Source organism: Porites lutea, chromosome 6, assembly GCF_958299795.1.
Source record: "Porites lutea chromosome 6, jaPorLute2.1, whole genome shotgun sequence".
Classification (NCBI taxonomy): domain Eukaryota; kingdom Metazoa; phylum Cnidaria; class Anthozoa; order Scleractinia; family Poritidae; genus Porites; species Porites lutea.
The window spans coordinates 12,978,555-12,999,635 of record NC_133206.1 but is presented as its reverse complement, the minus strand read 5'-3'; the positions used below and the strand labels follow the sequence as shown (position 1 = coordinate 12,999,635).

The window sequence follows — 21,081 nt, the reverse complement described above, 5'->3', positions numbered from 1 at the left end:
TAACCTATACTAGAGCTAGTTCAGCTGAATTTTGCTACCCTATACTAGAGTAAACTCCCGGAGTAAACTCCCCAAATCCCCCCTATCCTAGAGTAGCTGTTTCCCTAGTCTAGATAAAATCTTCAACCAACTGATCGGTTTCCTGAAAAATGATACCCTATTCTAGACCCAAACACTCTGATTTATATACCCTATCCTAGAGTAAACAGCTTGAAAACCATACCCTTCACAGCGGCACATACCTATATAGCCCATATGTGGCAGTGCCCCCCCGCCCCTCGCCCGGGATTGAATTTAACAGAAAGAAATTTTCACTACATGAGGATACTCAAGATTTTGAGATCGGCGAAGTCGGTCGGTCATTAGCCTGAATTTCATCCGATTACTTCGAGTCGTTATTATTCCCTGAGGGAGTAATAACGACTCGAAGTAATCGGATGAAATTCAGGCTAGTCGGTCATCGGAAATGACCGATTGCGCAATGTGAAACAAAAGACGTGTTGACAACTCACAGAATACGATCCTCTCTAAATCATCACGACTGAATGTTTCATGTACAATGACAATGTTGGTTCGACCCCGATAAGGACCGCCCCGAATAAGCGCCGCACCTTCCCAGCAATAAGCCTCTACTGTTTGTTTTCATGGTTTTTAACATTTTAACATCGCGGTTCTTATTGTCCTTTAATATTCGAGAAGAGGTAGTTGGTCAGGCAATTACTTTACACTCTTTTTTTTCTATAAGAATATATTTTATAAGAATATTGAGGCTGAAATTTGCGAAATTTTAAGAATATTTTAAGAATAAACCCCAGGCTGAGGTTCTGAAAAGGATGTAATTTTGTGTGTTCAAAAACTGTAAATACCACACAATTATGTTTTCAACTTATTCCATCCTCTGAACGGCAAAACTTGCCAACAAGGCGCAAAAACCTGCACTAACTATACCTGATACCCCAATATATTCTAAAACGGAAATGTCATAAGCTATAATTTAAGAATAATACAAGAATATTTTCAGCCTAAAATCGGCAGAAAAATAAGAATATTCAGCCTGGGCCGGAAAAACAACATTCTTATATATAAAAAAGAGTGTATTGCCAAGTATCCTTATTGTGGCAAGAAATTGAAAGAAAAAAAAAAATATAAAGAACGATCAATAGTAAAGTGTAATTGCAGACGAGCCTCAAGTATTCCATCTTCCTCGGTCTTTGCCCCCTGGAGCAAGCTCTCCATTTTTTTTTTACCGTATTTCCTCGAGTAAGTTCCTTTGAGATAACTCAAAAGGGATTATTTTTAAGCTGTGGGTGTGGAAATACGCTCCTCACGCTATTGAAAACACCCCCCTCCCCCCTCCCCTTTCCCCCACCGCCAATACAGTCAAACCTTTGCACAATGGTCACTCTTGGGAAACGGCAAGGCGAGTGTTATATACAGGGTGACCGCTATTTTAAAACAGGTCAACTGTGCAGAAAATATAACGCAACTGAAAATTTTGGGAAGTTGTCCAGTGACCGCGATATCTGGCATATACTGTATTTTTTATTCTAGCCTGTATAGCTGGCGGCCTTTTGTTGAGGGGAGGGGGGGGGGGGGTGAGGGGGGAGGCAAGTGAGCGGCAACGCCACCAAACTGAGCTGCAAAATTTCTGGTTGTTTCCGCCCCATTCTCCTTGCTGTTCCACCGGTCTCTCTCTCCGGGACGCTCTGGCGGCGGGAAGAAAATTGAAAAATCCTTTTTCACCCTGCCCCAGAGCTTGTTAGCGAGCTAACTGCTCTCTTGTAATCTCCATTTAGACTGTGAGCATAATTTTCTTTTTGACTCGCGGACCGTGTCTCTGAGGAAAGAAGGACGACCGCTCGCACTCTAACCACCATTGGCCCTCTTAGACAAAACTGCCAATTACACCGGTTATTTTTGTCAATAGAGCTATTGGTTAGAATTTAAAACTCATTAAAACTTCTAGACAAATAAAAGAAACCAAAGAAGACAGCATTTGATGTCAACAGCTGTACCACAAGTTATCATGGTTTTTATGTTTGATTTTGATCTCACTGAGGGGTCAAATAAAGCCTGCTCTACATCCATATTGGTCTCCTTTTGGAGTTTGATTATAATTTTCCGTTTATCATCCCTGTACCTTTTTTTGGGACCCCCCAGTCCCAAGTCCCAGTCCCCATACCCTTGGGGGTTCATAAATTATTATCCACTCTTCCTGACCAGCAATTTACATGGTAATATTATGTTGGGCATAATAAACAATGGAGATTAAGATATTAATAAGAAAAAATATTATCATTATTCTACCCATCTTCTTTTTTGTTTTAAAGCACTTAATTCTCCCTAGATTTGAATTAATTTATGTGACCTCTACCTGAAACTAAAAACTCGCAGTGAAGCAATAATATTGTTCAAAGGCTTTTATTTCATCTAACTTCCCTGGAGGAAATGAAAGAAGACTGATACATTTACCTAGCCAGATAAGGAAATTGACACAACTCCTTTCATGAACACAGACGATGAAAACTATAGAAACGGCATAAATATTGTGCCTTCACACGGAACAAAAATGTTACCATGTATGGTACTGATCATGCTGCAGAAACTTCTACTGCACAAAGTAATCAACAAGAGTGGCACTTCAATGGCGGCAATTTACATTTGCTCACTTTGCACTCTTCACTAAGTTTCCAGCCATTGTTAAACCATTTTGCTATGGTTTAACAAAGGTTTATTACTTTACAGTGGCAGTTCAGTTGTAAAAGCTTGCTACTAACAAATGCTAGCAAATTGTCATCTCTTCTTGAAGCCATATTTTTTCCTTTCATAGAAAAGATCAGTCTTTGAGCTTCCTAAGTTGACAATCTTTGGGCAGCCATCTCTCTGTGAAAGTAAAGAACATTTTTTTAAGCCGCTGCATTAAATGAATGAGGGAACCTCACAGTTCCTAATTTAAAGAACCTGAAATAATAATTATCATTCAGCTAGATGCAACACCCGGGCCAGGGCAACTTTTTTAATATTGAACACAAGAAAGATCACATTTATTATTCAGTTCAGCCTTTCACTTTTAGAATAAAATAATGTTAGTCTGATCATGTGCAAATTTGAAACTTTAGAACCCCCCATCCCCCTTCAAAGGGCAAACCCCTGGCATTTGACCATTACAGGAGTTCCTGAGGTTGGAGAATTTGATCTTTGACTGGGTGGGGTGGGAAGTTTGAACCAGCAGTGTCAAGATTAACTTCTTTGAATCTTTCTATCCAGTGTCTGCAAAGCTGTGCTCTGAGGAAAATTGAAAAGAGCCTGGTGCTTTGAACCTGCAAAATTTAGGGTCCCCAGGTGCATATTATTTGTATGAAAAAAAATAAGATTTGCTAGTCGCCCAAGAGAAAAGGTTGGGAACAAGGGACCACAGCCCTGGACTGATCAAATTTTTTGATCGACCAAATCTTTCTCATAGTGAGAAAGGTAAAGACACAGCTTTTTTATGCATATAATTTTTTCGAAAAGGACCTCAAAAGCTACACAACATTTTTGAAGGTAACCTATGAAAATGAGAGTGTGCAATTTTTGTAGTTCAATTACCCATCAACATCATGTAGATTTTTTCAGTCAAGGCGGTTGCCATAGTAATGGGTTTTTCAAAGTAGTTGCTACAGGGAGCACTGTGGGTGGATTTCAAATTCCTGAGACCTGACTGCAAATTCTCCCTTCCCTCTTTTCTCCCCTACCCACACAGTCCAACTGAGAGCTTGCTCACAGACTAGCTATAGTGAACAAAGTAAGGTTAACAGCACTGTACCTGTTGAATAATAGTGAGTTTATGCAACAGGATGGCAGGAAGAGGAGGACGGCAACAGGGTTATTACTTGCGTGTTTTGTTGTGCTCTTCACCCAACATTAATGTTTTCTGGTCTTTTATAAAAAGATCTTTTTAAAGGAAAGAGAAGTTCAGCAAAAACGTATTTTAAACAAAGTTACTGTCATGCTTGTCACGCAAGGTTTGCCATCTTCTTTCCTCTCCTGTCCTGTTGGGTAAGTTCACTAATATGAAGAATTATGATTGAGGCTGTACTTTCATGCCCAACATATGATTTCTATGAAAAACTAAGATTTTCTAGTCACCTAAGAACAAAAATTCTGTACCAGCCCCTGGTTGTAGAAAAGTCGGACAGTTTTATCCAATCAATAAATCACTATCCAGCGGATAAGTGTTAGAGAAAACAATTGCATTGTTCAGTGGATAGGGATTTATCCAGTGGATAGCATTATCCAACTTTTGAACAACTGGGACCAGGGACCACCAGGTGCTGATAGAGCACAGCCCTAATGAAAAACGCTGTTTAAATAAGAGAAGAAAAAGCACTTACATCTTTTTCCTGAACTGTGCATTCTTTACAATAATAAGCATCAGATACACCAGGCCCTCCGCATATCACACAACGACCTTGATAAGAGCCATAATTGCATTCATCACATATTCGCACCAAAGTGCATGGGCGTACATATGAGTCACAGATAACACATTTGCCATCACCTGTGCAAGAGTTAGAAATATGCATTACTGATTCAATCTATACATTACAGAACTGGCCCCAGTTGTTCAAAGGGTGGATAACGCTGTTCACCAGCTATATTAAATTATTTTCTTTCCAAGGGGTAAGGCTATTGGCTATTGGTTCCCTAATACTTATCCATCGGATAGTGGTTTTTCTGGTGGATAGCGCTATCCAAAGTTTGAACAACCGAACCCAGGACCTCTATAAACTTATAATAAAGTTGATCATTGAAGCACGTGTTTAAATAATTGAGACGCTTGACATTTAGCGTTTCATGAAGATAGGTTACGAATGATAAGTTGACATGAGGATTCAAAGGAGGTACCTAAAACCACGGGATAGATCTCATCAGTGATAAACTATAAGTTCATTCACTTTGACAGAACTTGTGCCGTCAACGTTTAATTTACAGTACAGTCCTCTCAACACTTGAGTAACAGGAGATCACACAGAAGACACTGAAATACACTTACATTTTTCGCACAGCCGACCTATAGCTGAAAATAAAAATTCAACATAATACTGTCAGTCTTTTGATTATAAATGATCACGTTGAAAACAAACAGAAGCTTACCTACGCCAGGTTGTTTCCTACACATGATCAGATCTGGATGATGTTTCGCCATCTTGGATTTTTTGATTACCCAGCATACCATGCAAACTGTTTCAAACGTTGATCCAGCGTAAGATCGAGCGTATTATAGATTAGCCTCCCCCGCAGACGTCCTTTGGGGTTCGTTTGTCACGCATTCATTTCTCCCCCACGGAGAGAAATGAATGCGTGACAAACGAACCCCAAAGGACGTCTGCGGGGAGGTTCACGGGGAGGGTAATTATCGAGCTTTGCATTTGTCGTACCAGTCTCTCTCGATACTCTAGGCAAAACGCGCGCTTCCACGCGCATCCGCGCAAACGTACCCGATTAAGTGGGATGCTTTCGCGCGCCTAAAGCGCTTTGTCAAGCTTTGAAAACGAAAATAATTTTTCTTTTGTATTTTAATCAATTTTTATTTTGTTATGTATTAAAATTTTTTACACACTGACGCTTATGATCACGAAGGAAAAATACAAAAAAACTAAATATATAATCGGCTCCTGACATATATACATCGCACACACACAATTACATACTGATAGAGCATAATGATAGTGCATAATGCACTTATCAGCGGTCATCCCGGGGGGAGGGGTAACCCCGGGGAGATACGCGGGCAGGGCGCGGGATTTGCCAACTTTGTTCGTTAATTTCAAGCCCGGGATATGATGGGGGGATTGGATGGCTTTTGCACTTTCGTAGCTGGATCCCCGGGTGAACACCTGCGGGATTTGTAGCGCCGCCGCCATTTTCCAGAGCTGGAAACGAGAGCCGTTCCTGTCTGCAAAAGGACTGGGTATGTTGGTGAACACGTTCTGGCAAAATAGCGACAGAGAAGACGGTAAACGACTTTCATATTTCTCTTGTATTCTGTTCCTTTTAGCTGGCCATTCTTCAATTAGGTATCGCCTATATTTTTCGGAAGAAAACTACGATTTCTTCTATACAACTCTTTTGAAATATTGCCCCTGATGACTTGGCAGAGCACACTTGTTTGCCCCCAGTGGAGGGGCGTTAGTAGCTTTTTGTGAATCTTGGTTTTAGGGAGGGGGGATTTATAACGTCGTTGTGCAAATGACCGGGGACTCCCTGGGATCGTCCCCCGTCCCCCGGGATGGTCGTTGATAAGTGCATAACTCAGTTTCGTTTCAAGATAGATATCATAATTTTGATCATGGTGGTGATTGATCATTGCACAGTTTTGAAACAATCGGCGTGCGTGACAATCAGTTCTTGCAATTACCACTCACTTTTTCTTGGCTCAGTTTTTTATGGAAAGTATATCAATTTTCATTCAGAGCACGAGCTGCGTGAAGCAGTTTTAAGCAAGGATGATTACAAGTATTACAGCTAGCGAGCTTTAAAATCAGGTGAAACAATCTCGAGTTGAGGGCTAGAGCTTTGTCGACATCTAAGGCCCATTTCAAACGTCGAACTTCAAATGTGACGAACCTAATGCCAATAAGCAAAAAGTTCGGCTCATGAAAAGCTCGACGTTTGACCCGAGCTAGCCTAAGGGTAGCCTGCGTGGCAGGCGTTAAAAGGTCTCGCGCCCTAACTCCCTTGCCCTTCCCTTTCGCACGCCTGCCACGCAGGCTAGCCTAAGGGCTGTCAAGCCGACCAACTTGACGCCAAGAAGCTCCATAAGAGAAACACGTAACAAGATCCGTTTTCTTTCTGTTTTTTGCTTTTTTTCTTTTTCGCCCTCTTATTCTTTTCGATTCCTACCCTGGGTATCACACCGATTTTCTTTTCTCGCGTGTAGATTGTTCCGTCTGCTATTTACAAGAAACTAAAATTCTACTCAATATTCAGAAATGACTGTCGCAAATGATTGCTTGAACATAATCACGAATATAAATCACCAAAAAACACTTTTCAGACAGACTTGGCAACCATCCCTTACAAATTGAAACGGGCAGACATGCAGTACCGAGAACTCCAGAAAATCTTCGAATTTGCCTCTTTTGCTACGGCTTAAATGACTTGAACACGAATTACACTTTCTATTCAATTGTAATCTTTTCGATAGTCTTCGATCTACCTTTTACAGAAACATTAGTAATAGATACCCCCTTTTTAATAATTCTGATAACAAATGAAAAAATTCAAAAAAACCCTCTTCATATTTAACAATATCGATCCTCATATCTACAGAGTTACAGCTGCTTACATACATTCATGTATGGAATATCGACAAAAAATTGGTCTTTAATTATAGCCTTTTTTTGATTTAAGATTTATAACATAAATAATGTAGGTAATACCATGTACTCACGTGGGAATCTGACTGAAAAAAAGTTATTGTTGTTGTTGTTGCTTTCCCGTAAGATCACTGATCGAGATCGGGCTTTCACTGTCACTGGCACCACTTTCAATACACCTCCTTAGCTTGTATGTTTTGTTTTCCCAATACAGCTCATGTGATAATACTCTAGAGAATTGTTTCTTTCAAACTTCGTCTTATCAGCAAACAACACAGCCGTTCTTAGTGTCGTCACGCAATGTTCCTCCACTGGGGAGGAGCGTTGCGTGACGACACTCAAAACGGCTGTGTAGCAGACTAATGAAAAGACAAAAAGTCAAGTTCCCCTAGGACCCCTATTGGGAAAAACAAAACATACAAGCTTAAGAGGTGCATGTACAGATCTACAGAGGTGGCTGTACCCTGGCTCCAGAGGTCCGTTTAAAAAAACCCTCTGGCATACAGGCTAAGGGGGTTGATGTTGGAGATTTCATCTTCGATTCAAGCTAGACTGGGTCGACGATCTTACGAGAAAAAAGGGACTGTCGCGTACAAGGGTAAAAACAATAAACTAAAACGAACAGATCACGTGTTATCATAAAAATGCCTAATCATGTTACCGTTTCTGATGAAATAAGTGCATTTGCACTGCACATACACTGAAGTGCTGAGAAATCAGTAACTACCAATTTTTAACATGGCAAATTGACTTTTTCAATCGACTAGGATAACTCGCTGACCCCCCCCCCCCCCCCCCCCCCCTTAACTCGAACTGTTTTTTCGTTTGTCTTCGAGTTCGAGTTCTACTGAATTTAAATATTTTTTTCTTATCATATACAGTGGCGGATCCAAACCTTCAGATAAGGGGCGGGGGGGGAGGGTCATCCACACCCTGAGATAAGGAGGGGGGCGGTCTTGTTTGATAAGGATTAGGTTAGGGTTTGGTTCAAAAATAGGGGTGGGCGGGCCCCTCGGGCCCCTCCCCTGGATCTGCCACTAATATACAGTCGACTCCCGATAACTCAAACCTTCAAGGGAAATCGAAAAAAGGTTCGAGTTATCGGGAGTTCGAAGAAAATAGCCGAGAGTAAAGTAAAAAACAGTTTTTACTGCACAGTGAACATCCGAACGTAACGTAACAAAACATAGCCGAAATAGAGCTAGCCTGAGTACCAGGCGTTTCTGGGGAAAGGGGGGAAGATGGAAGCGAAAAAGGGAGAGAGCATCTAAAATCTCCTCTCCCCTAGCCCCTTAGGAAGGCCTGATACTCTGGCTAAAATAGAGCACGCGTTTTACTGTTTTGAGAAGAAAAGCTGCTTCACGTTACCCTGCGACAATCAACATCAGCCTCCACTAGTAAACTATACTCCTACAACATGTCAATAGGAAATCCAAAATTCAATGTTTCGGACGCCCGTAGACGGCTTTTTTCCCGACTTTTTAAGGGCTCAAAACATGGTTCGAGTTATCGAGGGTAAAATTATATAGAAAATGACCAGAGGGGAAACGAAAATTGGTTCGAGTTAGCGAGAGTTCGAGTTATCGAGGGTTCGAGTTACCAGGGTAAAATAACAGTGAATGTATGACGGAAATCCAGGGGAAATAGATTTTGGTTCGAGTTAGCGCGAGGTTCGAATTAGCGAGGGTTCGAGTTATCGGGAGTCGACCGTACTTATTTCATTTTAGTACCTCTACTTTTTTACTTTCGACTACCTGAGTGCGTACTTGCCTCCTACCCGCAGGCGCTTGGTTTTTCGCTCGCATAGAGGCGAGCCCGAGACGCGATTGACTGGTGAAGAAGCGCCAAAGTTTTCATGGAGGTTTTCATCGAGAGACGTCTTTGTACGATCGAGGCAGCGTGCGTACCGTACGTACAGGGCTCGGGCGTAGGCCGCTTTGGCCGAAGGCCAAAACCGCGAAAAAGAAACTTTTAGCTTAGGTCACGTTAGCCTGCGTAGCTGGCGTTTTTTTGGTTTCTTTTTTCTTTTGTATTTCGTAAAGTAGTTAAGAGAAACACCCGTGCGAAAGCTGAACCGAGGACGAAAAAGCTTGAAAACGATGGTTCACGCTAGCGTCACTTCATTTCCTTGGCACCCAGGTTATATATTATCGTCCATGTACTACTGTACTTTAAGGCATTCAGTTTTTTAGAAACGAAATATCGCCATAATAAACCATCAAAGTACCGTGGAAGAAACCTATTAAACCATCACCTGCTGAGAGGCATAATTAAATAGCATAGGTAGCCTTGCGGCGAGACTTCTTAGGATGTTTTCACAAACAATAATGTCATGTCAGTCTAATTGTACAGAAAACTTCTGGGGAGGTCCAAATTGCTTTATACACAGCACGTACTCACCTCAATTCTTGAAAGTTCTGGTTACTTTTCGGGCAGGAAAAAGATTGGATCTACGTAATCACGGCGTACAGTCTTTCAACCAGTGGATCAACTGAACTTCGTGTTTTGTCATCTTTGAACTTCAAGTTATAGTTCATCCTTTTTGCTAACAAAATTTGGATTATTATGTAAGCATGGCTTTTCCGAACAGGCCCTTGGGCAAAAGGAGCTTGACTTATTGGTTCGCGATTTTATTTAGTTCTATATATCAGTGATATATATTAGGAACCTTTTAGATTTTTCTCACAAGAAAGTCAAGTAACCTTGTTAAGCGTCCTTGGTTATCTAGTAGAAATGGCGCTATATGAAAAAAAAGCTATATGAATAGCTATATGAATAGCTGCTGCTGCTTCTTCTTCTTCTTCTTCTTCTTCTTCTTCTTCTTCTTCTTCTTCTTCTTCTTCTTCTTCTTCTTCTTCTTCTTCTTCTTCTTCTTCTTCTTCTTCTTCTAATCATTATTATTATTATTAATTTAGGTTTGTTTTGACGTACACCCGGCTCCACTAGACGTAATCTCATTTATGACTAACCGATTAAGGTATTAGACTCTGCTATAAACCATTCCATTTGAAAAAATAAGTTCTCAAATAATAAGGAATTTTGCAAAATAAAAATTACACAGGCCTATCAAGCGAGAGCTGAGGTTCTGAGGTGTCAATGGTGTTAGTTAAATATTTCTGGCTTTCTCTCGATCAGTCTAGGAATAAAAAAAAAATGGAACTTACTTTTAATTAGATTGTTCGTTTACCTTAGATTTTCGGCAGGAGCCAGTAAACTTTTCCTGAGATATAGAGGTGGATTTTTTTTGTATACCCTCAAACTTCAGGCCGCCGCCAAAATTTTATGTGAATAAACCTGTTCTTAATGTTTGTTGTGACACGGACCCGATTGTTGCACGGAAATTGGCGAGAAAATGCGAAAATCTTCGTTTGAGCTCGTTACGTGACGTGATCTACTTAGCAAGGTGCTAATTTGTATAATAGGTTATTGAACTAACGGCTTATCTGTCATGTTTTTGAAGAAGGCTTTTTACAGCCATAGAAATCATTTAACAAATATCGAAACAATCGTACTTTATTTTGTGAAGCAGAATGTAAGAGAATTTTGCTATAATTTGCCCTAGCTTACTTGAAACTCATAACGCGTTATCGCGTGCCGGGTTGTGAAAATTGCAACACTCTGTCAACAACTGAGAGTATCGCGTCGGATTTCAGCCCTGTGATTATTAATATTTCCAAAATAGCGCACTTAGATATCAACTTTGGCCTTCGTTTTCTCGGCTTTTATTTAACGAAAATGCTTCATTTTTTGAATTTGAGTTCAGGTTAAGAGTACATTTCAAATATGCGATTTTATAAGCATGATCGTATTTTGACTTTATACCAATTCTAATACCCTAATCAATACTAACCTATATTTGTATAATTACTTAAATAGCAGGTGCTTGCCAGATAACCACAGTCTCTCAAGAGAAAAATTATCGTAATTTTTTAAAGAAAAGTTTTATCTGCACCAAGATGTTTTGCGAATAAATATCATTAAGGCGTGTCGAACGTTTTTAAGTTTCCAACAGTATATAAGGGGATTTAGAGAGGAATTGAGGAACATCAGCGTCAAACTGTATATTGAAAATATTTTCAAGTTGATTTCTGGGCCATAGATTTTAATCGCACCCAAACAGATAAAGCGGGGTACATAACAGCCTAAAAAGACTACATATACATAAAAAGTTCCAATGGCCGATCTTTGTAGGCTTGCAAGATAAGCTGCCGTTTCTCCGTTTTGAGGTAATTGTTGCGGAGGTACATGCAGGGCCTGTATGCGGTTCTTGTGACGCCGAAATACCAAATAGATTTTACAGTAGAGTAAAGATGTAAAGAGAACGGTCACAACACCAGCAACAGCAAGAACTATGTACTTTGTACCAGGCGGTAGCCAGAACATTCGGAGCGAAAAAAATGCGCTGACCAGCCAAATAAAGGTAACGACAGCTTTAACACGCTTGTACGTCACTAGTTCCTGGTATCGAAGATGAAGATAGATTGCTAAAAACCTCTCTAGAGTTATCCCCACGACGCTGGAGAACGAAGCTGTGAAAAATAAGTTCATAATGACGCTGAAATAGGTGTAGATATGGCAACCAGGGTGGGTTCGCTGTAACCACCGGATTAACAACCAAATGTACAATGGTTGAACAAATAAACTCACCCCGAGATCTGAGGCGATCAGACTCAGAAGCAAAGTTTTCAAAGGCTTTCGTAATGACGGCGTCTTTCTTACGGCATGGATTGTTACAATGTTTAACATGATTGTAGTGTGATTTAAGAAGATGGCAAAGACACAGTTTGTGATGTACGACGGGCGAAGAACCTCAGCTTCGGAGACTGAAGGGTAATACGGAAGAATGTCTTCACAAAATGATTTCCCCATAATCGCAGCCTAGGTAACTTTAAAGACTCGCCCAATAATGATCACGAGTGGATGTTCTTGACGTTGAGAAGCACTAAGTTTGTTTTTAAAAAAATTGTTTTACCGTCTGTTGGTCTTCTTTATAATTTTCCCAGTATTTCTGACTTGAAGAATTACCCCAGTGACCTGTCTTAATCGTGTTCGATCGTGTAATAGCCCACGTTCGATATATTGAAATTCTAACATGACTCCGAGGCTTTAGGGACAAAATTGCAACTGTTTCACGACTCCATTGTCTCGCAATTCCCAGAAGAGACTTGAGCACAAAGAAAACCAAACCAGAAAGCCTCGAAGTCATGTTAGAATTTTAATATATCGAACGTGAGCTATTGAGTAATTATTTAAAATTTCTAATTTGTGCAGTGTACCTGCAGTACGAAAATGAATATTAAAATTACTGTTCCTAATTAGTCTTTGTTCGTGAGTGCCCTCAATTTATAGAAGACCTAGAGGACACGCGATACATGTTTTAGTAATATTAACCTCTTGACTATAGGTAAGTAAATAAAAATAACCAAAGAGCTCTTCGTTTCGAATTGGTGAACGGTGAACTAGAGTTCATCTGTTTTGACATAGCTAATACAGACTCCGATTGAGTGTCTTCAATTTTCTACCTGCATGCAAATGACGCTAAAAAAAAAAACTTCCGGGCACAAAGAATTTAAAACATAACAAATAGTGGAACACAATAGCAAATGCTTTACTTCAGCAAAAAGAATGACCAAAGAAAGTATTTTGCTAAATAAAATATTTCTTCTGGCACCCTCTTTTTCATTTCCGTTCAGTAATTTAATTTTGTAGCGGGGGTAATTCATACAATTAATTTAAAGCGGATCTCTAGCCTCCCAGCGCAGATGTTCTTGAAATCACTTAAAATTATTGATAAAAAATTATATTGTTACAATTAATGCTGACTTTGATAACCGCTATTTTCCACTGCAAAAACGTATTGACAAAAAACGTTTTACCCAGTGTGGTGATGATGATGTTGTCGCTGTTGATGATGATGATGATGACAGGCTTTCAGTTAAGTGTCATAGTATTTAACATTTCTGCTAAGTGTCGACACCACCACCATCAACTATATCATAAGGTTACATTTTTTTAAAAAAAGAAAGTACTAAACTGGTATGATAAATACATTACAGGTTGATACACGTTTCTGAGGTTTATATCTGAAACTTATGAAGTACGTTAAACTGAGTACATTCTCCTCTTTTATTTTTGTTGGGGAAGTTAGTTTAGTTTCATCCCCAATTTTTACTTGGGGAATTTCGTGCCACTGAAACTTGGGGATTCAAAATTTGAGTTTTCATCTTTTATCTGGTGTTCACAAGTGATATTTTTGTCATGTTCAAAGTTCCTCGTGTTGGACATTGTTGAAATATTTTCTAAGAGTGAAACGCCTTTGGTGCTATAAGAAAGTCCTGTTGTTGTGCGGCGGTCTTCTTGTATACTTACAACCTTCTAAATTCTCATTTGTAGGTAATTGATTACGCGCGGCGAAGTGTTTAGTTTCTTGCTTGTTAGAAGTCACCAACCCGCCCACCCGGTTATCAACCCCTCAATTTCAAGCGTTCCTCCATAACCCTCTTAGACATTCGTAAGATGATTGCTCAGATGGGCCAGCATAGAAGTGCCCATATTCCCATATCCTGGGGTTCCTGTGCACCATTTCTTTCGTGTACCGTATATGAAGTTGGTACACGATTTTTCAACATGGCGGACTCGAGTTTAAAAGTGCACATTTTTATACGTGGTTTTTCCTCTACAGAAGAAGATGATGATTGAACCATTATTTTATAGGAAAGAAGTTTTGTCGTTATATCGTCGCATATTCCGAATAGCGCGACATTGGCATGAACTAACCATGGGAGATGCCGATACAGAGAGTCAGTACATACGCAATGAGGCGCGCAGGTTGTTTCGAAGATACAAGAATGTGAGTTGCTCTTGGTTTTCCCGTTTAGGTGAAGTGAACACTGTTATAACAGCTGATAACGTACTTACAAGCATAGTAATATAAATGATATTTGAGCACAACAGTAGGACATGCCAGATAGGCTGTTTTATATAATGAGTTTGTGTCATGTTACAGGGGACCCCCCCAATTTTTTTTTTTCATCAGTCATTGAAAATACTTCAAAGCTCACATGTCCTTACATTTCAGAACAGTTTGTTTGTTCTTTGGCAGTTTTAGGATTCCAAAGGATGTTTTTAATGTAGTAACTCTGTAAAAAGCAGCTGACATTTTTTGTGTGCGTTCTTTTTCGGCCAGTAATTTGACTGTTTCATCTTCACTATTAAAGCATTTTAAAATCTTCCATCATCAGGCAGAGCTGTTCCAGCCTTTGTTTCCAGGCCTCTTTGCACTATCCAAGTGAGCATAGGAGGCTTGGAACCTGCATAATAGCAAATTCTTTTGATAAGCTTGATGGGTGATGTCACTTCCCAATGTGTTGAGGATGACTGGGACAAGGGTGGAGTTGCCCCCATTTGTTGCATGCCATCATTCATCTAATAAAATTGTTGGCTGTTTGAGTACTACAATCCAAATATTAGCCAATGATGCAACCTCAGACTGTCCAACCTTTTGAGTATATAAAATCGGGATATTTTTTAATAATCGAGGAATCACACGAGCGCGGAAGGGGTGGGCCACTAGGGGGGGTCTAAGGGTAATCTTCCCACGTAAAATTTTGCAGAAATCTTGGTCCTCTAAAATGCCATTTTTAGTGTTCTGAGAGGAATATTTTTGTTTAAAATTATGTTCGCTAAATTTTGTCATTTTGATGCTTTTTTTTTTGCATGGCCTCATGTACAATTGCTCGATTTATTTTATGTTTTGTATGGCTTTTAAAGTTTTCTGGATGTCAGTGTGAGTCAAGTATACTCTATTATATGTTCTTGTATAATTCTCAAAAGAATTCACTTGAAAATATCACAGCAAAGTTGTGTCAAAATTGGGATTTTTCCTATCCCACTCGCATATTCGGGATTTTCGAGCAAAATTGGGAGGATCCCAACGAGAACAGGGTGGTTGGACAGTCTGCGGCCTTCCAGTTCTTCTAACTTCCTTTGAATTGGCCAGTCCAATCAATGTTTGTTTGTTTCTTTGGCCCTTTTTTCCTTTTGATGTTTCACAAGACTGTATACATGCAAACTGAGCATCAAAATCATCTTCAAATGCTTAATGTATTTTTTCACACTTTATAATGACTTTGAGTCATTTTTGATGTTTCATTTTGGAACAAGGGTCTTAATACTGTTTTACTGTATTTGCAGATTACTCAACCTGTAGAAATAGAACTACGTATTTTCGAGGCAACTGCTCGAATTGAAATTGGTATGAGGCTTTTTAAAACAAATTTTTTAAATACGGTTCCACCTCCCAGAAATGTGACAAGAAGTTTTGATTTTGTAGTGCTTTGACTGAGAATGAATAACTGAATTTGCTACATTATTTTAAACTGGGTGTGAGTGGTGGACTATGATCCCTCATGAGGCTACTGAGTAGATAGATCTAAAGTTTACCACTGATAATCATTATCATATTTATATGCAATTTTTTTTCTAAAAGACTACCTTATGAGCATTCAACAGGGTACATATACCTACCATGTAAAAATAAAAATCAAGCATTGTGAAATAACTTCTGATACTCAGCATTAATTCAGTTTCTTTGCCAGGAAGCATTTAAACCTTTCCAAAATTTTAAAGTAGCATTTCGTGTCATCACTTCTACCTTATTATTCACTGTCAAATGATGATCAAATTAATTTAATTTTACAGTCAAACCAAGTCAAGCGTACCCCCCAAGATTCTATTAATGAATTGATTATTTGAAAAATGAATCCGTTAGTCGTTCCCGTACCTGGTGTCAAATTAAAAGCGACATTTCTGCATGCGTAATGAGCAGTGAATATTTTACGAGAACTTCTCTGTATTTGGTCAGATTGGAAATCTTTGAATGGATTAAGCTTCTTAGAAGACATTTACATCAATTTCAGGAAAATGGAGCTGGTAGAAATTTCATAACTGCCTCGCGTGTGAATTCACGGCTCATTACACATGCAAGAATGCAGAGATCAATCTGAAATCTACGTCTAGCAACGGATTCAACTTTTGAATAATAAATTCATTAATGTATTCTTGGGGGGTACGCTTGACCTGGTTTGACTGTAAACTAGAATTTTTCTGTTTTACTTTATTTCAGCACTTGATTTTGGAACACCTTATCTTGATGTTTTGACATCGGTAAGCCTTGTTAGTTCAGATTATGTTACTTTCATACCATTGCAATCATTTATATTTATTCAATGTCAAAAAAGAAACTCCACTTTCTCTTAAGATATTTAACAATTAGCCTGCGTGCAAACCCTCTGGGGCACTCTGGCAGAGGGGGTTGGGGTGTGGGGAAGGAAGGAGAGCTTGCAACTATGTCTCTTGAATTTGAATATCTGCATTGAAAAAGTTTGTGCTAGCAAACATTTGTGAGTTAGAATTATCCATGTCTGCAAAACAAAGGGAAAGAATTTGCTAGTGGTCTCACCAGTTTGCTAGTGGAAAAAAATCGTACTTGCAAAACTTTGCAAGAGCACTAAAAAGTTAATTTTGAGCCCTGATAGTTGCAATTTCTCCTTCCTTTTCCCACCCTGTCACCAGAGCGCCTCAGAGAGCTTGCTCGCGGGCCAATTAACAATATAACTAGAAGTTTCAACGTGAAAGTGAGTGCTGGCAAGGGGAAAGCGGTCATTGGGATAGAGGAGAGGTACGCAAAAAATCTGGTCAGTTTAAGAATCCTGGGGTAGTCTCTCTTATTTAAAAAAAACTGGAGGTGCTTGGAGGGTGGTGTGTGGTTGTCTTGGCCAGACAACTTGACATACAATTATTACTGTTTGCTGTCAGCAGTTATTCTCTGATGGAGCTTTCAAGGAGCAAATCATCTCCATGAAGCAAGATGGAATCAATTTCTTCACACCTCCATTAGTGAATTGGCCGCAACTGGTGGCTTAGTAAGGCAGACAAATTCATGAAAACCTCATGTCATCCTCAAGATTCATCACTAAAATGATTGTCACCTATATGAATACTTCCCTGCATTATCAGAAACTTGTTGGCAATCAATAAAGGACCCTCACCTTTCTGGGAAAGTTTTCTTTACTAAAGAAATGTTGGTTAAGGCTTACCAGGTCCCTATTCTGCTACCCTTCTACCAGCTTTAAGCAGAATAACCATGGTATTACTATGACTTTCGATTGCAATTTGTCGGGGAAAACTTTTGGGTGCAGCTTATACATGGGTGTGACGTATAAGAATGTGGGTAAATTCAGTACGTTTTATCGTAATAACCTTTCTTATTGGTTAGGGATTGATATGGCAAGGCGGGAGAAACTCTGACTTGTTATTGGTACTTAGTAGTGGTCATGTTTAATGGAAAATATTTTGCCATAGGAATTTAGCCAGCTTCCTCGAATGTCAAACAGGAGCCACTTGATGATGTCTTTGGTAAGCTATCAGTTTACCAGGAAGTTTCCAACTTTGAGGGAAATTGAATTGAATGTTGATAAGATCATTGCGGCTATAGATGCAATATTGATGTGCAGTTGGGAAAACCCTTAAAAAATTCAGTCTTTTATGGGATTTGAACTTAACTTTAACGTATTCACAACTGAAATGTCCATAACCACCTGTGTGAATCCACATCCCTTTTGCTGCTTGTTGTATCATTAAAACCAAACCCAAATGGGCATGATTCAGACAAAAAGGCAAGAGAAAAATGCAAAATAAACAATCAGGGACAGGGATGTAAAGTCGACCTGGAAATTTCAATGAAAAGTTTGTACCACAATCCACATGTGCATCCTTCAAAATAACTTCATCATCTTTGGTTTTTTTGTTGAAACTTTTTCAACCAAAATGAAGGCTAGTAAATGGCCAGATAAAATAGAACAAGACCTAAAATTGGGAAGAAGAGTTAGGTATGTGTTTGTTGCAATCAGGTTTTACTATAATAATAAAACCCCTTATTATAACAGACACACCCAAATCTTCTTCACCAGGGTGGAGAAGTTTGACCAACGATCAGTACATGTAAGCACTCCTTTCTCAGCAGTTAGTGATCACTTCTTTTCTTTCTGTTCTAGGTGCAGTCAAAAGAATACCACCGTGAGCGCCTAAAGAAGCTTGCTCGCCTGGGCTTAGTGCAAGAATGACCGATGAATTGATCTGTTGCTTGATCACAAAATTTACTAAGTCAGTGCAGGACAGTGATTTTGTTTTGCAATCCCGACATTTTGATCTAACTCACATATACCAAAGTTTTCCAGTGAACATTGATGATAAAGTTAGTCAGAGAACCTCTGCACAGTAAACTGAGACACTAAATCAGTGTTGGTATCAGACTTAAGTAATAATCCATTCTAAAACACCAGAGCCGGGTTGTTCAAAGCTGGGTTAAGATAACCCAGGGTTAGTGTGAAATTTGAAATCAGATTTGAAAGCTTAAAAAGTAGATTCATTTTTAATCTTTCTGTCAACAGGTTAATGATTGGATACTCTTAGGAATAACAGAGAAAATTATCCGAGAAAATGCTTTTGAACAAAGAAAAAGAAATGCGGGTTAAATTTAACCCTGGGTTAAGCGCTAATCAGCCTTCGAACAACTGGGCCCAGGCCCCAGTTGTTCAAAAGGTGGGTACCGCCATCCACTGGATAAATCTCTATCCAAAGGATAGTGCAATTGGTTTCCCAAATACTTATCTTGCTGGATAGTGATTTATCCAGTGGATAGCGCTATCCAACTTTATTTTGAACAACCACGGCCCGAGACTCAATTTCCTTCATAAACAAGACATCTACAAACGTTGGCTCTCTGTCTCCCTACCCCTCACTGTTTTTTTTCCTGCCCACTTATCTTTTCACCAGCCATTATCTGAACATCTGGAACAAGCTAATGGACAAGTTACTGTACACTTACAGTTGGTGTATCAAAATTTATTTATTCACTCATTATTTTATACAGTTTGATTTAAAATATTTACATCCCAAAAATAAAACATTTTATGGGCTATGGAGACTATTGAAAACCTGTTTTTCACTGTTCTGTACATTAATAATTTATTATGAGTGAGAGTTAATTTTGCGTCAAAAAGGTAACAAAGAAATACCACTACAGTATACAGAAAATAATAATATTACTTTCTCTTGTTTCACCACTTGTGAGCCAACAAGTTTTGGTAACAAGACTAGTTGTTTGGGAGTCTTTTTTATAAATCTCAGAAAATAACAACCTAGTACATAATATTTTGTTCATCCTAAGACCCACTTTACAGGCACTGAAAGTTTATAGTCAAGCCACACTAAAATGAAAAAACCACGACAAAAATATCAAATAGCTAAAATATTTTAGCCACTTGCAGTCATAAATTCAGAGAAATATATGGAAATAGGACACCGTCTGACAGTCTCGCACTGCGGCTATGAGAATCCCAGTTACCAGTTTATAATATTGCTGAGTTTCAACATTTTCACCAGTCAGAAATGAGCCATGACCGAGCTAAAACCTGCTTGGCCGGTCCTAATGTTCCAAAATTATTTTAAAATCAGCTTGACATAGCTAATTCAAATCAACAATAAAGCTGCCTAACTCAACACTTTCTGCCAACCCACCATTAGTTGGCCTAACGACTGTAAGAATAATTATTATTACAATACTTCTTGGTATTGCAGAACGAATTATTCGAGGTAGCTGCTGTGCCACAGTTTTTATACAAATCAATAGTTTATTGTCTTTTCTTTTCTAGCAATTATCTTTATTTATAAGTTGTGATGTAAGATCTTGGAATGCCAAAAAATGGCCTAAGACGTTTAAAAAAAGCTTAGTGATATTATGCTATCACTAGTCTTTTTATTTTGTATGTTGCATTGTCTTCCTACCATCAGCATGATCAAAATTCTACAAACTTTAAGGATTTCCAATAGGCCCTTCGCAGCTAAGCCATCACGTGACTTACTTTTCATACAATTATGGGCCATAACTTAGTAAATTTCAGAAATGGAAGAAGCATGTCGAAAATATCAAAATCGCCAAGTTTGAGGTCCCCATCATTCAAGAATGAGATTCTATGACAGTCTGAATTTTTTTTAAAAAGTTGTTGGAGAGCAAGGCCTTGCTCTCCAGCAACATTTTCCACACAAATCCTCTTAATTTTCCAAAAGTTCAAACTGCTGTATAAACAGTACTCTGTAATACCAGGGGCCCAAACTTGGCCATTTTGGTATTTTCGATTTGCTCTTTCAATCTCTGGCATTCTTTAAGTTATAGCCCATAATATAGATTTTTTTAAGGAAAGATTTGGTCACGTCACCCCAGCTGCAAAGGGCCTATAAATCACTACTCCTTCTATCTCTGATATTAGTATGCATACACAGTTACAAAGGCCTGACCACAATAAGAATAGCTATCGTTTTGTTGGACAAAATAATTCAAAATCTTATTAGAAGAATGAATAGAGTTAGTTGTTGACACAAAGTTAGTTTGGTCCATGACTCATGGATATATATTCATTTGTACTTCACAAATTCAACAAGGTTTTCAAATGCACATTTTCTGGTCCGATTTCCTTTGAGTCTTGTAGCACTGTCATGTCTAATGTTTCTAGATGATTGCTATAAGTATTCATGATAATGAAAGAATAAATTAGCCTGAATTTCATCCGCTTACTTCGAGTCGTTATTACTCCCTCCATAAATGTGACATGAAGGAATTTCTTGTTGAAGTCGTCGAGGAGGCAAAGAAATGTAAAACGTG

The 21,081-nt window shown here is 38.9% G+C and overlaps 2 protein-coding genes across 2 annotated transcripts; one reads left to right on the top strand and one right to left on the bottom strand.

Moving 5' to 3' along the window:
• Window positions 1–2,405: 2,405 nt before the first annotated feature.
• On the bottom strand, window positions 2,406–5,204 carry LOC140941119 (PHD finger-like domain-containing protein 5A). The gene is made up of 4 exons (XM_073390084.1): window positions 5,137–5,204; window positions 5,036–5,059; window positions 4,374–4,540; window positions 2,406–2,883 (listed from the first exon to the last, which is right to left on the bottom strand). Exons 1-4 carry the CDS (start codon window positions 5,186–5,188, stop codon window positions 2,794–2,796), a joined length of 333 nt encoding a protein of 110 aa, XP_073246185.1. The 5' UTR covers window positions 5,189–5,204; the 3' UTR covers window positions 2,406–2,793.
• An 8,779-nt stretch (window positions 5,205–13,983) lies between these two features.
• Window positions 13,984–18,594, top strand: LOC140941540 (LYR motif-containing protein 1-like). The gene is made up of 5 exons (XM_073390551.1): window positions 13,984–14,211; window positions 15,555–15,615; window positions 16,486–16,526; window positions 17,724–17,777; window positions 18,416–18,594. The coding sequence occupies exons 1-5, from the start codon at window positions 14,050–14,052 to the stop codon at window positions 18,482–18,484; spliced, it is 387 nt and encodes a 128-aa protein (XP_073246652.1). The 5' UTR covers window positions 13,984–14,049; the 3' UTR covers window positions 18,485–18,594.
• Window positions 18,595–21,081: the final 2,487 nt, after the last annotated feature.

Bases quoted from the DNA above. Each gene is read 5' to 3' on its own strand.
- LOC140941540 (XM_073390551.1), top strand. From the start codon at position 14,050: ATGATGATTGAACCATTATTTTATAGGAAAGAAGTTTTGTCGTTATAT. The intron at 15,616-16,485 runs GTATGAGGCTTT...ACTTTATTTCAG, and splicing joins AACTGCTCGAATTGAAATTG to CACTTGATTTTGGAACACCT. The intron at 17,778-18,415 runs GTAAGCTATCAG...TTTCTGTTCTAG, and splicing joins GCCACTTGATGATGTCTTTG to GTGCAGTCAAAAGAATACCA.
- LOC140941119 (XM_073390084.1), bottom strand. From the start codon at position 5,188: ATGGCGAAACATCATCCAGATCTGATCATGTGTAGGAAACAACCTGGC. The intron at 5,060-5,136 runs GTAAGCTTCTGT...TTTTATTTTCAG, and splicing joins TAGGAAACAACCTGGCGTAG to CTATAGGTCGGCTGTGCGAA. The intron at 4,541-5,035 runs GTAAGTGTATTT...ACTCTTGCACAG, and splicing joins AGGTCGGCTGTGCGAAAAAT to GTGATGGCAAATGTGTTATC.